The sequence below is a fragment of the Zophobas morio genome, unplaced genomic scaffold (assembly GCF_036711695.1).
Source record: "Zophobas morio isolate AGI-343-1 ecotype UQ-CSIRO unplaced genomic scaffold, CSIRO_AGI_Zmor_V1 ptg000037l, whole genome shotgun sequence".
Classification (NCBI taxonomy): domain Eukaryota; kingdom Metazoa; phylum Arthropoda; class Insecta; order Coleoptera; family Tenebrionidae; genus Zophobas; species Zophobas morio.
Window position 1 is genome coordinate 255,170 of NW_026972142.1, and position 24,307 is coordinate 279,476.

The following is a 24,307-nucleotide window of genomic DNA, read 5'->3' on the forward strand; positions in this document are numbered from 1 at the left end:
ATTTGCTATATTATACAATGAATTGCGAAGTTTCAGGTTTATTTGACTTTTTGTTTTATTTTAATTTTTTTTGTAGCACACTATTTGGTAATATAGAAAAAAGAACCGGAGTCCCTGAAATTGATGCTGAAAGTTCTGTTATTAAGCAAGCTAAATGTGGAGGCCAAGATACTTACGAAATTCAATTTACTCCTAATTTTAGAGAAGATTGCACTTTAGGAGAAGCGGAAGAAACTAATCTGAGCGTTAAGAAAAAAGAAACTTCTGTTTATTTTGAAAATATAGAGAATATAAAGACTAATTATTCAAGTTTACAAGAAAGTTCACAATCTAAAATAGAATTTTTCCACGAAGAAACTGAACTTGTAGAAAAATATAAAGCTGATTTAGTTTCTAAAGAAAGTAGAACGGATTTAAAAGAATTTAAAGGTAAGCAAAATTTTTTTCCTGAGACTGGCAATAATGAGAATAGTGGAAAACCCTTAACTGTTCAAGAACTTAAAGATGACGACGATCCAGAAACTCTACAATTGAAACTTGAAAATTTTCCCAAAGTAATTTTAAATTATAAGATTTTAGAAGTAAATTATTACTTAAAATAACTTTTTTACAAGAATGTTCCTAATAAAGAGGTGCGGGTGTGGTGTAGTTACAACAGAATTCAGAGTATTGATGTAGTGAAAAAACTTCCTTGGAGTTTTGCCTTTCTAATATTCGATGTGAGATTTTTTTTAATTTATTTGTCGTATTTTACAGGAAATAAATTTTTTTTTTTAAAAAAAAATATTATTTTTGTGTACTTTTTATAATAAAGTTTTCATTTTTTGCATGTTAATTATTAATGACAAGTTTTTTTAAAAAAAAAATTATTTTTTAAATTTTTTTATTTTGATTTATATTTATATTTCTCGTTTTTATTATTTTAATGATTTTATGTTATTTTAAAGCTTATATTATTAAACCATTTTTATATATATAAATAGTAAATAATAATTTTTTGAATAAATGTTAATAATTTTTGTTTGTTATATTTTTATATTTATTTTTTGTCATTTATTTTTTTGTGCATTAAATATTATTATTTTCAATTTTACTTTAAAACAATTTTCTTATTCGGTTTTTTTAAATTAACTTTTCGAAACGTTTAGAACGAAAAAGATAAACTTTCTGCTTTAGAGAGAATTCCTTCTTTATTTTTTCGTAAGAAAAGACTTCGCGTGAAAAGTGCTAGAAAAAGTGAAGCATTTCAGACGGACTCCTCTAGAAAAATGACTCCGGCTGACCAATTAAACGATAAACTGTGCCCTTATTGGAGGTATTAATAATAATATTATTTTCTTAAAATTTATTCACAATTTTTATTATATATATTATTTTTATTTATTTACTATTATTTTAGTTGTAAAATTACAAAAAAAAATTACTTTTAATAAAAATAATAATAAATATAAAAACAACTTTTTTTTAATAATAAAATAACTTTGAGTGACCGATTAATGATCAACTGCGCGCTTATTGGAGAACTTCCTTCTATTATTATCGTCATTATTCTTTATAATTGTTTTTCTTTTTTATTATAACGTACTATTATAATATTTAACCAGTTATTGGAAAGTACTAAAAACTTCTTTTTTTCTTTTATAATTTTTATTCAGTAAATCTTTTATTATTATTACTATTACTATCTAAAATATTACTACTACTATTTTTGTATATTATTTCATCAAATTTTTTATTCGGTTTATAAATTTTATTATTACTTTTACTATTATTAGTCTTAAATATCTTAATTTTTTTGTATAATTATATTCTTTTTATTATTTATATTCGGTCATTGAAAAATATTACTATTATCGCTATTATTATTTTAAGTATTACTATCGTTTTTATATATTTCGTTATATTTTTTATTCAGTTAATAATTTTTTTAATTATTTTAACTATTATTAGTCTCAAATATTGTAATTTATATATAACTTTTATTATTATTTCTACTATGATTACTCTTAAATATTAATTTTTCTTGTTATTTATATATTATTATATAATAACATTGCCTCTTTTTACTTATTATTATTTCTTTTAATGAAGGAAACGTTATGAAGAACAACTTTCTATTAAAGAAAAAAATGCTGATGAACTTTTTAGAGATTTGGCAAATTGTCTCCGAATAAACAGGTTTATAAATGTTAAAAAATCAAAATCGACTAATAAAATAGTAAATAAATAGAAATTATTTTATTAACTATTTTTTAAGGTTTTTTTTTGGATTCATAATATTTTTTGCACAAATTGTAGAGACCAATTAAAAAGTGTTGAAGATTAGATTATTTATTATTATAATGAAAATTTACTTTTTGCTATTTTCGAATTTTTTGTTATTTTTTTATAAAAATAGATCATCAAAAAAGTTTGAATTTGATATTAAATTTTACTTTTTTAACAGTTTTGAATATTTTATTATTTTTTTTAATATAAACAAAACTGGCCAATTATAAAGTAGCAGGTTAATGGATTTGAGAGTGACCAATAAATAGAAAAAGTTTTCTATATTAAAATTTTCATTTGTTATTACTTTAAACAAGATTCCATAATTTACAATTTAGATCAATAGAATTAAGTATAGCAAAACAGACCAATTAAGAGAGAAAATTCTTTTTAGTTTCACTGATTTATATTGTTCTTTTAGAGACCAATAAAATTAGTACACTGAAATCAGCATAGACCAATAAAAGTGACTTAATATTATACGAAAACCGATATTTGAATGTGTTTTAAACCACCAATTGCGTAATAACTTTTTATTAAAAAGTATTATTTCCAAACTTGGACTGCGGATAATGAGATCGCCCGTTATGACTGGCTACTTAAATAAGTTGGATCTTATATGCGGAAGTGACGGCCGTGTTGGGGTCCCACTCAAGCAAAATGAGGACGGCGAGCATATGGTGGTGGTAATTGTTTGGTGTGCTTTCATGTGGTTGGGTATAATCCTTTTATCTTATTTATTTAGGTGTAATCTGATTGTCCTACTTTTAGTTTATATTATTTTTCTATGCTCTATTTTTTTTGATGCCCACATACGTAATCACATGTTTGCTGTATATTATTATGATACAGTAATTTTGTTAACAGCAATAAATTTATTATAAAACTATTGGTTATATACCACGTGGTTTTGTTTGGGTTGCTTTTGGACTAATTTCTCTGTAAACTTTTTTATTGTTGGATGGTAAACTATTCGTTATCCTCCACCGTGTTTATTGTTTTTAGCATATAAATATATTTAAGTTTAAAAAATTAAACCTATTCTACGATTGGTCAACTGTCACGTGTAATTATATCTTTGTAAATTTAATAATTTTATTGGCCAAGCCCCCACTTGTTTGGCATTACCATATTCTTTTGCCCGATTAGTCTGCTATCACCCGGTTGCGCTACTTTATTAATTATCATTAAATTTCTGAAGCCTCTAGTGGTCGATTGCCACGTTACCTTTTCTATTATTTTTAAACATAGTGATTAGGAGTTTTTTTGTAATTTGCTTATTATTAATTTATTTTCGCATAAATTTTTTAGCTTTATATTTTTTTCTCTATTTTTATTATATTAATATGCTTACAAACTTTTTGACTATGATATTTTATATTTTATATGTCACTTTATGTTATTATTATTGTATATAATTATAACTTTATTAATTTTTTAAAGTAAATTTTTTTATAAGTTTTATGTTATTGTTTAATACAAGAATTATTATTATAAAGTAAACTTTTATTAATATTAACGTTGATGTTTTAAAAAAAAATTATAATTATATAAAATAATACTAGAAAACTTTTTATTACTTATGTTATTATAACAGTAATATAATTTTTTTATATTAATTTCTACTTTTTATTGTTGTGCTTATCATTAACTTAATATCTTTTTAACATTTTATTATTAATTTTATAAGAATTGTAAGCACAACTTTTTATATTATATTTATTTTTTATTTAACATTTATTTATTTATGGTTATTATTATTCTTCATAACTATTATTATTATTCCAGAATCCGAAAGAATGTTTAATAATACCGGAAGTTATGAAGTTGCTTGCTTGTGAGTTTGAGGTTTTCTATATTTCTTTTTTTTTTAAAAATATTGTTTGTCCTTTTACTCTTTTTCTGTAATTACAAATTAATAAAAAAAATTTTTATTACAAAAATAAATATAAAATTTATGTATTATTACTTTGTATGTATTAGTAATATACTTTTTATTATTCTTAAAATAATAAATTTATTATTATTATTTATTTGTAACCACTATTACTTGTATATTAATTTTTTTTTACTTATTCTATTTTATATTAAAAAAAATTAATAAGTTTATTAATAGTAAAACTTACAATTTTTATATAAAATATATATATTTTTTATAAATTATTAATTAAATTATTTTATTATTATAACTAATAAACACTTTTTTATATATAAAATATTCTTTTAATTATTTATTTATTACGTTATATTATTTTTAATTTTTGTTTATTATTATTTAAGCAATTATTACTTTAAAAAAAAATTAATTATTTTAATTTTACGTTTAAAATACAAAATTTTAATTAAGTAAAAGTAAAAATTATTAAATTAATTTTTATTTATTTATAAATAAACTATTAGTTATGGACTTATTATTAATATTTTATAAAGAAATATATATATATAATTTTTCTGTTTATTATTATTTATTTTTCTTTATTATTTTTAAAACGTCTTTTTTATAGTACCAAAGTTTTTATTACTTTAATTTTTTAGAATCTAAAAAGTTATAATCAAATAAAATTTATAAATTTTGTATTATAAATAAATTTTTAAATGTTACTTTTTATTAATAATATTTATAAAAAATATTTTTTTTATTTAAAGATATTCCGATATATAATATTTTATTGAAATGATTTTTTTATATTTTTTTTTATTTTTATATTTTTTTGCTATTAATAAAATACTTTTTTTGAACTTTTATGCTTATAAATAGTAATAAATTAAAAATTTAAATATTTATACAGAATATTATATATATTTTTCTATTAATTTTTAATTATTTTACTTTTTAAGAAAAAAAATTATATATGAACATTTTTTTATTAATGATTATCGATTTTTTATTTATATTATTTTTATTAATTTTGCACTTTTTAAACTATAAAATAGTAATAAAAAGTTATAATTTAATACAAAATGTTTTATTTCTATTTTTATAATAAAATTATTACTTATTTTTTTTTACTTTTTATTAATATATTGTGAAAAAAATTTACATGAAAATTTTTTATTAATTATTAATTTGTTCTTTGTATTATTTTTATATGATTTTTTTTCTTTTATTTAAAAATAGTAATAAAATATTTATTAATAAAATAAAAGTTATTATATTAATAAATTAAAAATTATTTTACATTATTAAAAAAAAATTATATTTAAAAATTTTTTATTAAATATTTTTTGTTTGTTATTTAAATAATTATTATATAAAATCTTTCTACTATTATATTAGAAATAGTAATAAATACAAAATATTTTATTTTATTTTTCAATAAATTAATTATTTTTTATCAATTTATTTTAAAAAAAATTAAATATAAAATTTTTCTATTAAGTAATACTTATAAGTAATTTATATATTTTTATATTAAATTTTTTACTTATAAATTAATAATAGTAATATAATATTTATCAATATAATAATGTTAAATATTAATACTAGATTTTTTATTTTTATTTTTTAATAAATTATTAATTATTTTCTCTTTTTATCTTCTGAATAAAAAACAATTTATATAAAAATTTTCTATCATTTCTTATTGATTTGTTTTTATATTTTTTTTTATAATAATTTTTTTACTTATTAAATTAAAATTAGTAATAAAAATATTTATTAGTTATTCTACGCTTTGTTATTATATTTAAAAATTCATACATGAAAATTTTCTTTTTTATATTATTTAATTATTATTTATATTATTTTATAATATATTTTATAATTTTTTATATTAAATTTTATAAAAAATATTTTAGTTTTAAATATTATTTATTTGAAATTAGTATTATTAAAAATTTTTTTATTGTTAACTTTTTTATTTTAAATTAAAATTAGTAATAAAATAAATATTCTTTACAAAATAATTAATTTTTATTATTCAATAAACTATTAAACAATACTTTATTATAAATTAATAAATTTTTTATATATTATTTATTTGTAATTATTATTTTAACAAACAAAATTTTATTACCTTAAATTTTGAATGACTATTAATTTATATAATTTTTACGTATAATGATAAAATATTTATTATTACATCCGATTTATAAAATAACTATAATTTATATATATTACATTAATTTTTTTATATATTAAAATTTTTTATTATCCGATTTTATTTTTGAATATATATTCTTTATTATTATAAATTTCTTTACTATTTTTAACAAATTATGTTTTTATTACTTTAATAAATTTTATTAGTAACATAAATACAAAGTGTATTTTTTTATTTATTTATTGGTATATTAAATATTTTACTTTTGTTATTTATTAATTTTATTATTAATATTAATTATTATTATAGAAAATTTCTTTACTTTTTTATCACAGAAATAAAAATTTTTTATTTTTTAAAAAATTTTATTTATAAACAAAAGTTACAATATTATATAAAATATATTATTTTGAACAAATTATTCATTATTTTACTTATTAATATTTTAATAATATTTTTTATATACAAAATGTTTGTATGTTTATTATTTATTTGTTATAAATATTATTTTTATTAATTATGAAAATCTACATGTTTTTTTTATTTTTATTATATTATCACGTTTTTCTTTCAAGTTTTTTAATAAATTAATAATTTTTATCTATTTCTTTTTTATAAACTTTTATTATAATTTTTTTTGTTTCTTAAAATTTTTTCTTATAACTTTTTACATTATTATTAATAATTTTAAATTTTATTAACTTTTATTATTCTCTTTTAAACTTTTCTTTAAAACTTTTTATTAAATTAATAATAATTTTTATTATTACTATTCTTATTAACTTTTATTCTTGTTATTTAAAATTTTTCCTATAAAACTTTTTATTTTATTATTATTTATAATTATTCTTTATTAACTTTTAATGCTTTCTTTATACTTTTATTATTATTTATAATTTTCATTTATTATTATTTTTTTTATTTTTAATATTATTATTTTAAAATTCTTTATTCACAACTTTTATTTTATTTTTATTTATTATTATTTTAATTAACTTTTATTTTTATCGTCAAAAATTAATCTCTAGAACTTTTTATTTTACTATTAATTATTATATTAATTTTATTAACATTTATTATTGTTAAATTTTTTTTATAAAAATTTTTTTATTTTATTTCTTGTTTAGTACTTTTCTTTAAAATTGTTTATTTATTTTTATTTATTATTTTTTTTAATAACTTTATTTTATATTTAACTATTATATTTTATTAACTTTTATTATTGTTATTTAAAATTTTTTATTGATAACTTTTTATACTACTAATCATAATAATTTATTACTATTTATTATTACCTTTTATTATTTTTGTTAAAATTTTTTTTAACCTTTTTATTTTGTAATTCTTTATTATTATTCTTTATTAACTTTTATTACAGTTGTCTATACTCTTTTCTTATGTCTTATCCTATTAGTGTGTATAATTTTATTATTAAATTTTACTGATGTGGTTTAATTTTTTTTAAAACTTTTATATTACTATTGAAATAACTTCTTTGTTACTATTTCTATTAACTTTCATTATTGTTGTTTAAAATCTTTCTTACAACTTTTTATATTATTATTACTAGATTTTATTTATAATTTTTTTAAACCTTTTTTATTGTTTAAATTTTTTCTAAAACTTTATTTATTCAATATCTATTACTTTTTTTTATTAACTTTTATGATTGTTGATAAAACTTTTATAGTTTTCTTTGTACTACTAATATAAAAACTTTTTTTGTATAGATTTTTCTTTATTTATACTTTGTAATGTTTTTTATTATTTTATAATGAATATTTCTTTTTTTATAATTAACATTACTATTAAGGATTTTTAATTGTTATTAAAACTTTTATAATTATTATGTTCTTATTCTTCGATTTCTATTAATTATTTTTATTATTATTTATTATAATTTTAATATTCTTTTGATTTCTAAATTATTATTATAAGTATTTATTATTCTTTAACTTTTTTATATTTATTTTATAAATATTATTTATTCTTGTTTTAGTTCATTAACATAAATTTGGATTATTTATTTATATTATTTAATAAAATAATAATTTTAATTAAATGTTATTATTTTTATTTTTTTATGCTGTGAATATTTATATTTTATATTTTTGGATTTTTATAATTATATTGAGGTTTTTTGTTTTTTTATATGAATTATTATATTGTTTTTTATCAGTTTTTTAAAGTTTATTATTTATTTTTGTAAATATATTAATACTTATTTGTATATACATAAATATCTTCATATAATTTAATGCATATTATTATTTATATAAAATATAATTATATTCAAATATTTTTTGTTTTTTTATATTTACTTTTTATTATCTTTATTATTGTTAATATTTATATTATTACTATTATTATTTTCCAATTTCTTTATGAGTATGTATTTTTTATATATTTATATTTTAATATTTTTTTATTTCATATTATATATAATTTTTTTTTAAAACCAATATTATTTAAACTTTGATTTTCTTAAAGTTGTCATACTTTTTGTTCTATATAATTATTATCTTTTATAATTTTTTTTATATTTTTATTAGTTTTTTTATTTTTATACATCATTAATATTAAACATATGAATCGTTACATATTATGGTATTACATTTTTTCATATATTTTTTATTACTTTTAATAAGTTTATTTATAATTTTCTTTATATTTTATATATTTTATTAATGTTATGAACTTTTCTATATATAAATTTATTATTATTATTATATTAATATATTTATTTATTAGAACTTTTTAACGACTACTTCTTATCAAGTTTATATTGAAAAAACTTGTTCTGGCCATTACCAACAGCTTTCTTTGCGCACGAATAGGAATAGTGAAGGTTATTTTATATATATTTTAATAATAATAGTGTTTTTTATGACTAACATTATTATTATTAATAAAAGTAATAAATTTTATAAATAATAATATTAAATAAAATAATATTAATATATAATTATCAAAATAGATAATAAAAATAATATTAATTAGAATAAGTTAATGTTAATATACTAATAATAATATATTTGAAAGTTTTATGTTTAGTGAAGTTTCATCCACAAAATATATCGGCAGAACAGTTAAACGAAGAAAAGTTTTTGCTTAAAACTTTTTTCGAGACTCTAAAAACTTCCAAAAATATTACTATAAAGTGCCTTTTGTTTCAAGTATTTTTATTATTAATATTTTTTTATATATGAATTATTAAGTTCATTATTATTATATTTATTATTATTGTATATTAACTTTTTTTAATAACTCTTTAGAAATTATTATTTATTAATGTATTATTATTGTATGTATTTATTATAATTTATTTAATTCTCATTTAATACATTTCTATAGGAATTTTTATAATTATCACTATTATTTATATATTAATATATTCTTAATTTTTATTCTATTATTTTAAATATATCTATTATAAATTATTATAGTCAACTATTCATTTATAGTATATTTTTATTAATATTTATTATTAAAATATTTCTATATAAATACTGTTATCATTATTATTTGTATTTTTATTTTTTATTTAATTATCAATTTCATTATATTTATTATTTATTTCTTTTTATATTTATTATGAACATATTTTTTATACTAACAATTATTATTATCACACTAATTATTATTATTGTACAAAAATTATTTATCATTTTTATGTAGTTGTTATAACAATTAAATTTTATTTATTATTTATTTATTTGTAATTGTAATTTATTATTATTATAATTACTTTATTGATTATAATTATATATTATATATTTTTATAATTTTTTTATTATAGTCACTATATTTTATTTATTTACTTATCACTATTATTATTATCCTTATAATTACTATTATTATTATTTATGAATTTATTTAGTATCATTATATTTTATACTTTAATATTAAATGTACTATTATTGTTATTTCTTAATATATTATTTATTACTATTTATTTTAATTATAACAGTTTTAATATTTTTTTTGCTTATTATGATTTATCGTTTTAAGAATTTATTATTATTAATATAATAGTGTCTTTTTATAAATGATAATTACTTTTATTTTATTATTATTTACATTTATTTCTTTTATATTTTTAAATACTTTTTGTTATTATTATACAGAAACACTTTTTTTTATAAACTTTTATTAATAATAACAAAGCAAACTGAGGACTCTTCTCCTGCGAATCCCGCAGAATTTCTTTACGGCGAGTCTTCTTTTCTTGTGGAAAATTGGATGGACTTAAAGTTTGTGTTATTATTATTATTATTAAAATTTCTTATCAAGTACATATTTTATTGTATTAAAGTTTCTATTTATTTAATATTTATAAACTTTATAATAAATATTATTACAAATATTATAATAGTAAAAACTTTAAAATGTTTTATTATTATTTTTTTGCATATTACAATTATATATATTTTTTTTGGAAATTCAATATTTAGAAGTTTTTTATATGAAAATTATTAAGTATTACTGAATATTTTAATTTTAAAAACTTTAAAATATATTATTATTTTTCTATATTTTAATTATATTTATTTTTTTTTCTTTTTGAAATCTTTTTACTTTTAAAGTTTATATTAACTTTTTGTATAAAACTTATTACTAAATATTATTAGAATATTTTAATTGTAAGAACTTTAAACTGTATTATTATTTCTAATATTTATTAACTTTTTATGTGGACATCAAAAAATATTAAAATACTTAATAATAAAAACTTTAAAATTTTTTATTATTTCTAATTATATATTATATTTTTTCTTTTAAAACTTTTTATATTTAAGAGTCATTAAATTTTTAATATTTAAATATTTTAATAGTAAAAACTTAATTTATTATTATTTTTATTTTTATATTTCAATTATTTTTAACATTTTTTTTTTTAAAATCTTTTCCATCTTTAAAGTTTTTTTTATATTTATATCATTTTTAATAACTTTAACTTTTAATTAAAATATTTTAATAGTAAAAACTCTTAAATTTGTTATTATTATTGTACAAATAAATTTTATTCTCATAATGATTTACGATCATTTACTTGATGTTTTTATTAACTTTTTACTTTTTTATTATTAAAAAAAATTATTTATTTATAATATTTATTAATTATATTAACTTTTCATCATGTTTGTCTATTTAATTATAAAAGTGGAACCAATGATAATTTGCTGTATATATGATAGAAAATTATGTATATTATCATTAAATTTTCTTTTATTTACAATAAAGTTTTATGATTATACTTGCAAATTATTTATTTATACTTTTTATAGCTTATTGTCTTTATTATTCCTTATTATTTACTTATTATATTTATTTACTATTGATGTTAATATTATGATATTTACTTTCTTAGTTATAAATATTAAAGAGTTATACTTATATTATTTTTTAATATTTAATCTCTTTCATTTATTATTGATAATTATAAAGGTTTTCACAAATAATTTTTTTTATTAGTTATTATTTTATAAACTTTAAAAAGTTTTCTTTCAATTATTATATATTTATAGACTTAATAATTGATTTTTTTTTAAAAAATATATAATATATATTATTTTTTATTTAAAGTTTTTAATTATTTATTATATTATTTTAATTATTTTGAATATAAATATTGATTTAAATTTCTTATGAGAAAATTGTTATATATTATTAATTTTTATTGGACATATTTATGCTATTATAATAGTTATTGTGACATTTGTTTTAATTTATAGTTATTAATATTTAAAATTTTCATTTTATTCATTATTATTTACTATGCTAGTTTTTCTAATATATTTAGTATTAATATAACATTATGATATATATAATTATTATAACAATATCTAGTAAATAATATTTAAAAGTTTTTATTTTTTTTATTAATCTACTCATTTTTTATTTACAATTATTTTCATTAACTTTGAAAGTATTTTATTTTTTATTATTAATATTAAAATATTAATTTTTTATTATAATTATTAATTATTATTTATTTATTAGAAATAACATTAATTTATTAAAATTTTCTTTATTTATAATATTACTTATTAATTATATAAATTATAAAAATTAATTAAAAGTATTTATTTAGAAATTATTATTCTATATATAACTTTTTATATTTAAGTAATAATTAATGTAACTCTACTATTAATCACGTGCTTTGTTTCATTATTTTTTATCATTTTTACTGGCAGATTTCAAGTTTCAATTTCTTCTTTGTTCCCGCCAAATTTTTCGGCAACTACTCATCTGTAAGTTATTGTTATTATTATAATTATCATCATTACTATCTATAGTTAATGTTGTTATTATTTTAAAGTTTTTATTATTAGTGGTTTTATTTTTCATTGTTCCACTTATTTATCTTTATTATTATTTATTCCCCATTGTATTTTTTATGTATACTTATAATTATTTTAATTTTTTAAAAACTAATTTTTCTTATTATCATTAATTAATTTTTTTTACCACCTCTTACAATTTTTATCTATATTAATAAGTTATTATTGTAAAAAGTTAAAATAAATATTTAAATTTATATTTCTGAAAGATTAATGGAAATTCTTGATTGGTGCTCCGCGAGAAAATATCATTATATTTTTGATATTTTCTGCGGTACTGGAATTCAAGGCCTTTCATTGGCTCCAACTGTTATGAAAGTTATAGGGATTGACGAATCAAAGGAAGGTTTATTATTATTATTATTATTCATATTATTATTATTATTATTTAATTGGTAGCTATTGAGGAAGCTGAACAAAATTTAGCAGTCAATAAATATAATAACGTACAGTTTATTCATGGCGTTGTTGAGGATGAATTGCCAATCATATTTAAAAAATACGGCCACATGGAGTCCATTGGAATCGTTAATAGACCAATGAGCTTTAGTTATTATTCTTATTTTTTTATATTTTTTTAAGAAAAATAATTTTATAAATATATGAAGTTCTTAAAGGGTGATATTTTTTTTTCTATAAAATTTTTTATAAAAACTTCATTTCTATAATGGAATTATTATAACATGATTTTATTTAATTATTATTATTATCATTATAATTATTACAAAAATATATATAGAGAAATATTTAATATTAATTATAAAAATATGATTACTATCAAAAACATATAATAATTAATTAAAAAGTTTAATATATATAAAAAGTATATTATTTATAGTAAATATTATTTTTTGTAATAAAGCAGAGAATAGTTATTATTTTTGAATATTATTTATATCTTATGATTATTATATTTTATTAACTACAATATTATATTGAATTTTAAAAATATTCTATATATATATTATTATTTATATTTTTTAAAAACGCTAAGAGATTTTATAAAATAATAAAATTATTTAACTACGATAATAAAGAAGAAATGAAAATAATATTATCATTAAGAAGTTATTATGTTTACTATAAATATTAAAATTTTAAAATCTTATTTTTATTAAATATTTATTTAATATTATTACTTTTATTTTTAATTATAACTTTACTTATTATTTTTTTTTAATACAATTATAAAAATGATATTTATTATTTATTTTTTTCCTTATTATTATGACTGTCAATATTATTACATTTTATTCATATATATTCTTTTTTTTTCATACATATTTTTTATAACTTATTATTATTATATATTATTTCTTCTTCTATATGTTACTATTATATTTCTCATAGTTGTTAATATTATCATTTATAAGTATAATTATTATTATATTTACTTTATTTATTTATATATTTCTGTTTATTATATATTATTACTATATTTCTTATAGTTGTTAATATTATTATTTCATAGATATTAAACTTATTTATTTGATATAAATCTTTATATAATACACAATTTTATGTTTATTCTTGTTATTTCTACTATATATTATTATTATTATCAGCTTCTTCTCTATCGCGTATCATCCGGAGCAGCGCTATCAAACGTCTCGTTTATATTAATACTTTTTCACGAAATATAATGAAGGACATCGCGTGGTTTGTATTTTTTTTAAATTCTTAAAATATTTTTAGTATTATTTTTTTAGTGAATCTTTTATAAAGTTATTATATTTATATATATTATTTGTTATTATTTTATTTTACTTTAATATTTATTAGTATTTTTATAAAGTAAAAAATATATATAATAATTTCATTTTTTTAATATTATTTATTATTATTTTCTTTAATTCTTTCTAAATTTATAAAATTTTTTATTGACAATAATTATTGTTCATATTAATTATTCTATTTCTATTTATTGAAAATTTTAATATTTAAATTATATTAACTGATATCTTTTTAGGCTATTTTTTTGTTAATTATTTTATTATTACTAAATAAAATAATAATACTGAAGCTTTAGTATAATATATTTATAATTCTCATTATTTTTTTTAAAGTTTTTTATATATTTATATATCTTTCGTTATTTTATTTTATAAAACCTTTTTTTATCATTAATAATATTTTTCTACTATTAAAAGTATACTATTAAAAATATATTAAATTAAGTTTTTATTATTTTATTATATTTTTTTTATTTTATATTATTTGAAATATACTTTTTAACTTTTATATATTTTATTTTATTTAAATTTTTTTTAACTTTTATATTTTTTTTGGAATTTTTTATATATTTATATATTTTTTCAACATCATTTTATTGTTAAGCGTTTTTTAGTTAGGTTTTTTATTAATATTATATTTTATTATTATTTACTTATATAATATGTTAAAACATTTATTAAAGTGATAATATTTATTTTTATAATTTTCCATTATTATGTATTTTGTTCAACTTTTTTTTTTTTAATATTTTTATTATTATTATTAGAAATATATAATATTTTAAAAAATATTTTATAAAGTAATAAAAATATTGATATTATTATATATTTTACATAAAAGAAATAGATTTAAATTTTTTTATTTTTATTATTAATATAAATTTAATAAACATTTTATATATAAATTTTATTTTATTATATTATTATTGTATACTGCTTTTTTATTATTATACAACTTTATGTAAATTTTTTATATTTTTATAATTATTATTCTTATTCTAATAATATTTACTTTTTTATATTAATATTTATTATTTTTTTGTTATTATTACAATATTTTTTTACATCAACAATTTATTTCTATAATTATAAAATTTATATATATTATTATTGCTTATACTATTTTTTTTAATAGTTGTTATTATATATTTATTATATATAATATTTTTTATTTAATATATTTTTTATTATTTGTAATTTTTTTTATAAAATTATTAGATTTTCTTATATATATATATTTTTTTCTCGTTTGATAAAAACTGTTTTTTATGTTAATATAATTTTTTACTCGTTTTATTATATATTTTATATAATAATATTTTGATAAAAAAATTTTTAATCTAAAAGAGTTTTTAATACAATTTTTTAATGTAATATTAATTTTTTCTTTATATTATTATGACATTTATTTCATAGTTAAATATATTTTTATAATAGTTATTATAATATATTTATTATATATAATATTTAAATTTCTTTATATTGTTATAATATTTCATTATAATTTAATGTTTTTATAAAGTTTGTGTCAAGATTTTGCCGTGAACTCAAAGCCATTTAAAGTAATGAAATATCGAGCTTTCGATACCGAGCCGCACAACCCGAACTTTGAAGTTGCCGTTTTATTGGAGCGTTTTTAAGGACTAAAAAAAATTTGTTTTTATTTTCTTTTTTAAATATATTTAATTGGTTCTTAATATTTATAATAAATTTATAATATTTTTTTTTAGTTTTTTATATTTCTACATAAATCTTGCGTTTTTGTATTATAATAAATTTTTTCCTTCATTTAAAATATAATAAGCATATTTTTTAATTAATAATATTTATTATTGTAATAATATCTAAATTTTTTAGTTTGTGATAAACTTTTATTACTTTATTTATATAGTTCTTATTTATAAAATATTTACAGGGTTTTTTAGGTAGAGAAAGAGAAAGTTTCTATTATTAAACTTTTTAAGGAAACTTTTTAGTAAAAAAATATATTAGAGTTAATATAAATATATTAAAAAGAAATATAATTTTTTTTAAAATAGGAATTAAAAAAAAATGTTACAATAATATAAGTTTGTAATATATGATTATTTTTAAAGATTTAAAAAAAAATATATTAATATAGAAAGTTTGTAAGAAATAAATATTATATAAACAATGAATAATAATAAAATAATAATATATAGTTTGTATATAAGAAATATTATATAAAGAATATATTAAGAATACTAATTAAAAAAGTTTTTAACTAATAAATTTAATGTAAAGAACAAAAAAATTATGAAAAGTTTGTATTTACAACTATTATATAAAAAATAACAAAATTATAAAATAATAATATAAAAAATTAATAATTAATTATATAAAGAATATTGAGTTCTACTATTATAGAGAGTTTGTAAAAATTTTATGTAAAGAATACTGAAAATTTAGAACAGAAAAAGTTTTATGTAAATAAATTTTATATCAGAAATAAGGGAAACAAAATAATAAGTCGGAATTAATTCTGTATACCAAGTGGTACATAAACATATGTCATTATACTACACATCCATACCACGTGCTTACCTGTTTATGTACCACGTGATATCGCACTTGTTTTAATTTTTATCCAACATTTAGAAATATTTCCCTGGAGATGTAAACATATATCCCCAGCAGGTCAAAATATAAGAAGTTATAATCAACAAAATATTTATAAAAAATTAATTAACCTACGAAACTTTTGTTTTAAATAAATATTATATAAGGGATAATAAGATTAAAAGAGAAATATAAAAAATCTCATTTTTTTGTAATAAAAGAATAATTTAAGTTAAAATTAATATTAAGTTTATTATAAACAATTTAAAAAAATTTATAGTTTTATAAGTTTTCATTATATAATAATTATAAAAATTATGAGATAAATAATCTAGTAATTGTCATAATAGTTACATTTTTTAAGGACGGCAATGCTTCTTTTAACGCACGCGATTATTATGTTTTTTGAGACCTTCCGATGGAAACAGTGGAATTTGAAATAATTTCCAATGAATTTTTTTTAATAAAATTGCTAATGAGTTTTTTTTTAATAAAAATACAATTAGTGTCGGATTGACCAATAGTATTATTGTGGGAAAAAGAGGTGCGTATAAATAAGCGCAGACAATTTATTTTAATAGTCAACTTATATAGCTTTAACAAATTATCACTTTAAAAAAAAAAATTAAATTCCGGGTATTATTAAAAACCTTAATAAAAATGTTTAAATGTGGAACGATGAGGAATTTTACTAATTAATAGTTACACTACGCGCAAACATTTATAATAAAAAGAATATATAAAATTAAATGTTGCTTCTTTTTTGTTTGTGGTCCATATATGTGCTCTTTACTAAAATACCATAAGAGTTGTTTGTCTAAGCAACTTTTAAAGGGTCTCTAAATCGAGTAAGTTTGACGACATACAATCTACCGAATCGCAGATACTCTTTACAAAGTTATTACGGTGTTAAAAAGTATTAGTAATAGTTTTTTTCTTCTTTAGCTAAAGAGCCTTCTACTTTGCATTTGGAGAGTCTGAAGACGAGGTTGCTTTTTTAATTTGAGTAGCCGGTAGGGATACCAGAGGATAGAATCGTTTAGGAAGTGTCGTTAGTCAAGTCATAATTGAATGGATAAAGTGCGATTTTGAAATTTTCTTTTGTTGTAAAAAAATCATTTTACTAAAATACTTTTGGAAGATGTTAGTTTAAGCAAACTTTAAAGGGACTAAATTTTTCTTAACAGAACTGGATTAATTTAAAAGTTTAATCTTAAACATAATTATGAAGGAAAAATAGTTAAACTTCATAGATAATAGACAAGTTCATATACCGGCTAAATTCTGGAGGAACTTAGTGTTATGCACTATGCTGATATCTTTATGATACAAAAATATACTTACATAAAAGCTTTTATCATTTTTATACATCGCTTTCATTTTTAGATGTGTAAAATATATTTACTATTAAAAAGTTATAAAGATATTTATATCAAAGTTTTTTTTTAATATTTAAAATTTTTATTTTTATTTATAAGAAGTTTTATTTCTTTTTACTTGAAAATAATATAAATGGCATTGGTGGGACTATTTTTACAAAGTCGATAAACCCTTTTTTAAAGTAAAAGGTCTATCCGTTTAATGACCAAAATTACCTCAAAAGGTTTTATAAAAAAAAAAAAGTTGTCGGCTTTGTTATACTCAAAATTTACATATATTTCTAAGTTTTTAACTTTTTATAGTACCCAACTTAAAAAAGAACTTGTTATTTTACTTTAAGGAAATATTAAAGCTCTACAAGTATCATTCAAAAAAAAATTTTTTTTTATACATTTTTATTTAATACTCGTATAAATGATTTTCCTGTTTAAGTTTACTTAACTATTAAAACAAGTAAGCAAATATTTAGTAAAAAACACACTTGAACATTCTTCATATATATATATATATATTATTTAATAAGACTTTAAAGAGTGCAAACTTTTAAAAGATGAGTAATAATTACAGTAACTGTCGAGTGTTAGTTTAATACTTTCCTTTGATGCGTTTAAGAGTTAGAAAAGTCGTTATGAAAAACTTACAAGGTATTGGAGGTATTTAAGGTGATGAAAGCACTTTATAGTAAAAAGATAAAATCTAAATCTTTTCAGGAATGACACTCAAGTACATTAATAGTTGCAACAATTAAAACCACTTTAACAACATATAATTATATATTAATATAATTAAAAGGTGTTTATAATAAATATGGTCGGTATAGTCAATAATAAGAATATATATTTTTTAGTACATTAGAAAAATAATAAACATACCAAGAATAATAATATATCAATAAATAAAAAATCTTGTAAAATTTTATAGCACTGTATTTAGGTTTAAGAAAAGTTTTAATAATAACAAAAAAGTTTATTATATAAATGATATTGATAAATTTAGTTACATAACCAATAAACGAACGGAACCTTCCGAAAAAAAAATATAAGGAATTTAAAAACTTGAAAACAATTACAATCCTTTCTAAACAAAGATACAAGTCAAGCAAATTTTTCTTCTTTTATAAATGATAATTTCTTTATTTTTTTAATAAGCTGGTTTTTATGCTATAAAAGTTAAAACCTTAAAAAGGCAAGTATAAAAATAATTCAAGCTAATATGAATAAATATAAATTAAAGGTTTAAACCTTCGTTAAGATGCTAAACTTTCATATAAATAATATTTATTATAAGTTTTCTGGTTAATTCGAGAGATTCGTTTTAAACTCTTTGTATAAAAGGATAAAAATTTTGCAAGTAATTTAATGATACTAAAACTTATTAATGCGGTTAAAATTTGAAAAGAATTGCGACTTGTGAGACTGTTGCTTTAACAAATTAAACTTTGAACCTTATTAAAAGAATTAAATAAAGTAAAATCAGAGCATTTTATTCTTACATAGCTGAAGCACTAGAAAATAATATAAGTACTCTACGATGCCACCACATTCAATGTGAAAAACATTAGCTTTTTAAAAATTACTTAAACGTCCTAATATTTTTATTAAAATTTAACCACGGCACTGGTGTTTGCAACGATATTTATTACACTCCATCTTATTTCTTGCGGTCGTCTTTAGTTAGCTCACTCATTAAGCAAATGAAAAAAGATTGATTTAAGGTTCGACGGCGCTCTTTTGCAGAGCTTCATCATAAACTTCAGCTGAGTTATACAAAGTAAGTGATTTAAACTCCAGACAGTGTACTATTATGTTATGGAGAACTAGCTCAACTCTCAGAGAAGTATCGTAAACTGCTAATATTTCCAAGCTATTTTGTAACAATTCTACTATTAGATGATTCCAAGCATCTCGAATTTACGTTGCAAAAAATGGTCAAAGTGCAATGCGTTTAGTCAAAAGTTAATTTCATTTAAACCTAAAAGGGAGGGGTAGAACTGTAAAATTCTATCTATAAACGCTCGCTGGTACTTATCTTGTAACAGAAAGTGAATTTTTATTAACCAATTTTGGATAAGTTTATAGTAACTTTGAGGCTTAGAGTAACACAGCTGAACTAGTGTCTTCAAACAGTCACAAAGTTTTGAGGTAGTTCGTCGCAAGAAAACTTCGGTTCCTTCCAAAGCTCATCTAGTCTACGTAATAAATTCTACTCTAACTATGAGAAGGGCATAATAGCTCTGGAGAAACTCAGACACTACGATTGCTGAACCATCCTTCCCTGCTTAGGGAACGCCGTCCTTCCAAGAAAAGGTCGAGTAAAATTTAATTTAAACCGGGATGAATTTGCGAAATACTTTTTAATAAACATTAAGTAGGCCTTCAAAAAAATTGGTTAGGAAAAAAAGCACCTTTTTTTCTGAGGCGCCCTAGATTAAGCAGTCATTCAAGAAATGAAACCTTTAATAAATCAGATATGCGCAAAATTTGAAGCCCAAGAAGTTTTTAACCCCAGTAGGCGTCCTGCAGCTCACAGCATGCTAGCCTTCTTCGACCTGCGCAAGTGAGTCACTCGCAAAGCGCTGCCGTAGTGTTTTGGCAATTGGACGTCTCAGCATTACTAACAAGGTAGATATCTCGCCCAACCTCAGTAGTTGCAAGGATTGTAACAACGCTAATAAGGTCATTTGGTAACTATTTAGTGATAAAGATTGCAAAGGTAGCCGGAATGCAACGCGACACCTTTTGCTAGAATTCAATGCCGTCCCCGTCGATTATCTGACCTTTAAGGCGTGGGTAGGCGCTGCTCTCTCGCCCAGCTGAGAGCGTTAAATTTTAATGGTTCTCTTTAATAGAATTTATGAGGGCGAGGTTAATTACGCGAGCCTCAAAGACCGAAAAAGTGTCGCGTCGGTGGAAATCAAACTCAGGGCCCTCATGTAAGCTATTAACATACATGAAAAAGCAAAACAGTTATACATAGATCCTGAGATCTTAAACGCTGGACCTTTATTTTATGCACCGATACTCTAGTGAACCGAAATCTAATAAAAATTATCCAGTACAAAAACTGTAGGTTATAATTATTAATTTCACTATCCAACACTACTAAAGCAAGAAGCAGGCCACCGCAACCACGGGATAGAAATAAAAGATCTCTGGAGCCGCGCCACTAGCTAGCTTATAGACATAATTTCATAACTTACCCTTCGATAAGTATGCATGCACTTACTACTACAAACCTAACGAACTTTGCGGGATAGAAGTCGAACTTTAACTACTTTTATATTTTGCAACCTTCCGATATGCTACTAGAGAAATTAGATGATAAAGCATTAGCATTGTTCTCGGTTTGCAAGAAAGCAATAGTGCGAGGATCTAAAGATTATTTCTATAATACTGCTAAAAAAAATATTTCATAATTAATTTTGTCTCTCGCTTTGTGGGTAAAATCAATAATTCAAGTAGAGTGATAACTTCGGTAAAAGGCTTTCACCCGGGCGTTGCTTTTCTATTTGACTAAAGGTGCGAATTCAGACGCTGGCAAAACTGTACGACGAACTTATCATCCTTTATTTTTGCATTAGAAATTTTATGGTTGGTTCTCTTAAAATAATGCTACAAGTATTTATTTTTTCCCAAATGAATCTTTATTATTTAAATTCAAAAATTTATATACCAACAACCACTTTTTTAAATTATTTAGCTGGAATAATTAAGTCAATTTTTATGTATAAATCGTTCTGTTTTAGTTGTGATGATGGTAGTATGGGATTGCAATTGACTGTATTATTAAAGATGAACAAAATTAAACTAAATAAGAGTAACAAGTAATGAAAAGCAGGGAGGTTAAGAAAAAGAAAAAGAAAAATAAAAGTATACAAAGTTATAAGAGATAGTATGAATGTATGAATAATTTGATGGAAGAAAATTTATAATAACATGACTATATAAATTAAAAAAAAAAATATAAATTCTAATTAAACGGAGGAGAAAAATTAAGATCCGTAAAAGATAGCTGCAGACCCTTAACCATACAGTTTCTTAATTTTTAAAAATATATTGGGTTTTTAATAGTTTTTAGCATATTATACTCTGCATTGTTAATAAATGTTTTTTTTAGTTTCGGTGTATATGCATATTATTGTAAACATTTATTAGACTACACTTTGAGTCCATGGAAAGGGGGTTGTAGTTGTCAAAGTTGAAGATCGTTAGATACATTATTTATTCTCAGTAGTCTAGCCAAAATAATTATTCGCCTTGTATAAATTATAGAAAAGCGTCAGTATATAATGAAGAAGGTCAACATTAGGAACGTTTTTAATTATTACGTTGCTTACTTAAAAATTTAAAGCTTTTAAAACAGCCAAATCAGTTTCTTGCGCAAAAACACAAACACCAACAGATTAAAAAACTTATTTTTTTTTTTTTCTTATAGCACTGGCTTGCTGTTAGCGTGATTCACAATTAATTATCGCTTGATTTAACTTCCAACTATTTAAAGGGAGTATGAAAACCACGACTTTCTACAAGAAAGGTTGCGCATTACCATCACACCCAAATAGTTAAATATCAAAAAAGGAACTAGCAGCAAAATTGTAAGAACAACAGTAATACCTATAGTAATAGCATACTTATATATATTGCCATTATAGATTAGTACAAGATATATATTCTAAACTAAACCACGAATACTTGTGGTACATTTCAAGCTTTGGTTATCTAATTGTTAGTGTGCAATTAATGGCCCTAGTAAGTCAGTCCTGTGATGTTGACTTTTAAATTAGAACTTTTCTAATATTAATATATTTTTTCCATGCACTCCGGTTTTTTGGAACAATTTAGAATATATCACGCATGCAGTATTACACTATCAGTTACTAGAAACTAGTCAACTTTTTTGCTTACGGGTGAGTTTTCTTTCTAAATTAGTGTGGCAGCTAACTTTTTTTAAAAAATTAATTGTTAAATAAAATATAAATAAAGTAATTACAGGAAATATCGAAATTTTATTAGCCATTTCAAAAATAAATTAGTATATAATTTAATGTTATTTTATTTATGTCTTAGAGTAAATATTTTGTTTGTATTGTTATAAACTGACTTCCTTGTTAAACGGGGGTTACTGTTTCATATATATTATATTTATCTATTTTTTGTCAGCTGTTAAAATAACAATATTGAAAGCAGTACTTCTATTATAGAAAACAGTGAATAATTAACTTTAGAGTTAATAGAAGTAAAAGAAGTAAAAATTTACTTACAACTACTCGAGTTTTATTAGACCCATAAACATATTGTCTCTTTCAACAATATTGTTCAATTATCTGTGATAACTAATTCACTTTGCTCCGCAATATAAAAAGCGCTTTTAAATTAAAAAAAATTAAACTTTACTTTTTAATTTTTAAGTATTTAGAGGACTAGAACTACTTATTTTGTGTAATTTATGTGTAAATGTCTAAATTAAATAAATTAAATAACTATTAGTAAAAGATTTAATAATTTTGGAAAAAAAAAGTTAAGATTTATATTGCCTTGAATATTCTCCAAAAGTTGTGTAAGCTTTATTGTGATGTTTATAGAATAATTACCTATTCTATTCCTGTGTATAAAGATAAAATCTATGAAATAATGTGGTATTAAGTAACTTTTTTTTTGAGACAGATTTGCATAGTATGATTGTGCTTGTAAGCTTATTTTTAGTTTGGAAATTCTTGTGCATCATCAGTTAATCCTTCAAACTTTTTAAAAGTAGCTATTTTGTACTTCAAAGGAAACAATAAAGAAGAAAGGTCCTTCTTTTAATTTTTAACACTAAAATAATTTCTATTATAATAATCTGAGGAAACTTATAACCCTTAAAAGGTATATTTACTAATGTTAGACTGCTTTTTAATACGATTTGTGACCCGTTATATCGTGATGGTAGGTGCGTACAAAAAAATATTAAAAAAATT

General features: G+C 18.5%; 1 protein-coding gene across 1 annotated transcript; it reads left to right on the plus strand.

Moving 5' to 3' along the window:
- Window positions 1-387: 387 nt before the first annotated feature.
- LOC135139875 (tRNA (uracil-5-)-methyltransferase homolog A-like) lies at window positions 388-16,031 on the plus strand. The gene is made up of 14 exons (XM_064070225.1): window positions 388-554; window positions 615-719; window positions 1,149-1,315; window positions 2,092-2,178; window positions 2,813-2,954; window positions 4,057-4,116; window positions 9,063-9,159; window positions 9,354-9,487; window positions 10,479-10,564; window positions 12,512-12,568; window positions 12,868-13,004; window positions 13,058-13,207; window positions 14,224-14,317; window positions 15,914-16,031. Exons 3-14 carry the CDS (start codon window positions 1,269-1,271, stop codon window positions 16,029-16,031), a joined length of 1,209 nt encoding a protein of 402 aa, XP_063926295.1. The 5' UTR covers window positions 388-554; window positions 615-719; window positions 1,149-1,268.
- Window positions 16,032-24,307: the final 8,276 nt, after the last annotated feature.

Bases quoted from the DNA above. Each gene is read 5' to 3' on its own strand.
- LOC135139875 (XM_064070225.1), top strand. From the start codon at position 1,269: ATGACTCCGGCTGACCAATTAAACGATAAACTGTGCCCTTATTGGAG. The intron at 2,955-4,056 runs GTAATTGTTTGG...TTATTATTCCAG, and splicing joins ACGGCGAGCATATGGTGGTG to AATCCGAAAGAATGTTTAAT. The intron at 13,005-13,057 runs GTTTATTATTAT...TTTAATTGGTAG, and splicing joins GATTGACGAATCAAAGGAAG to CTATTGAGGAAGCTGAACAA.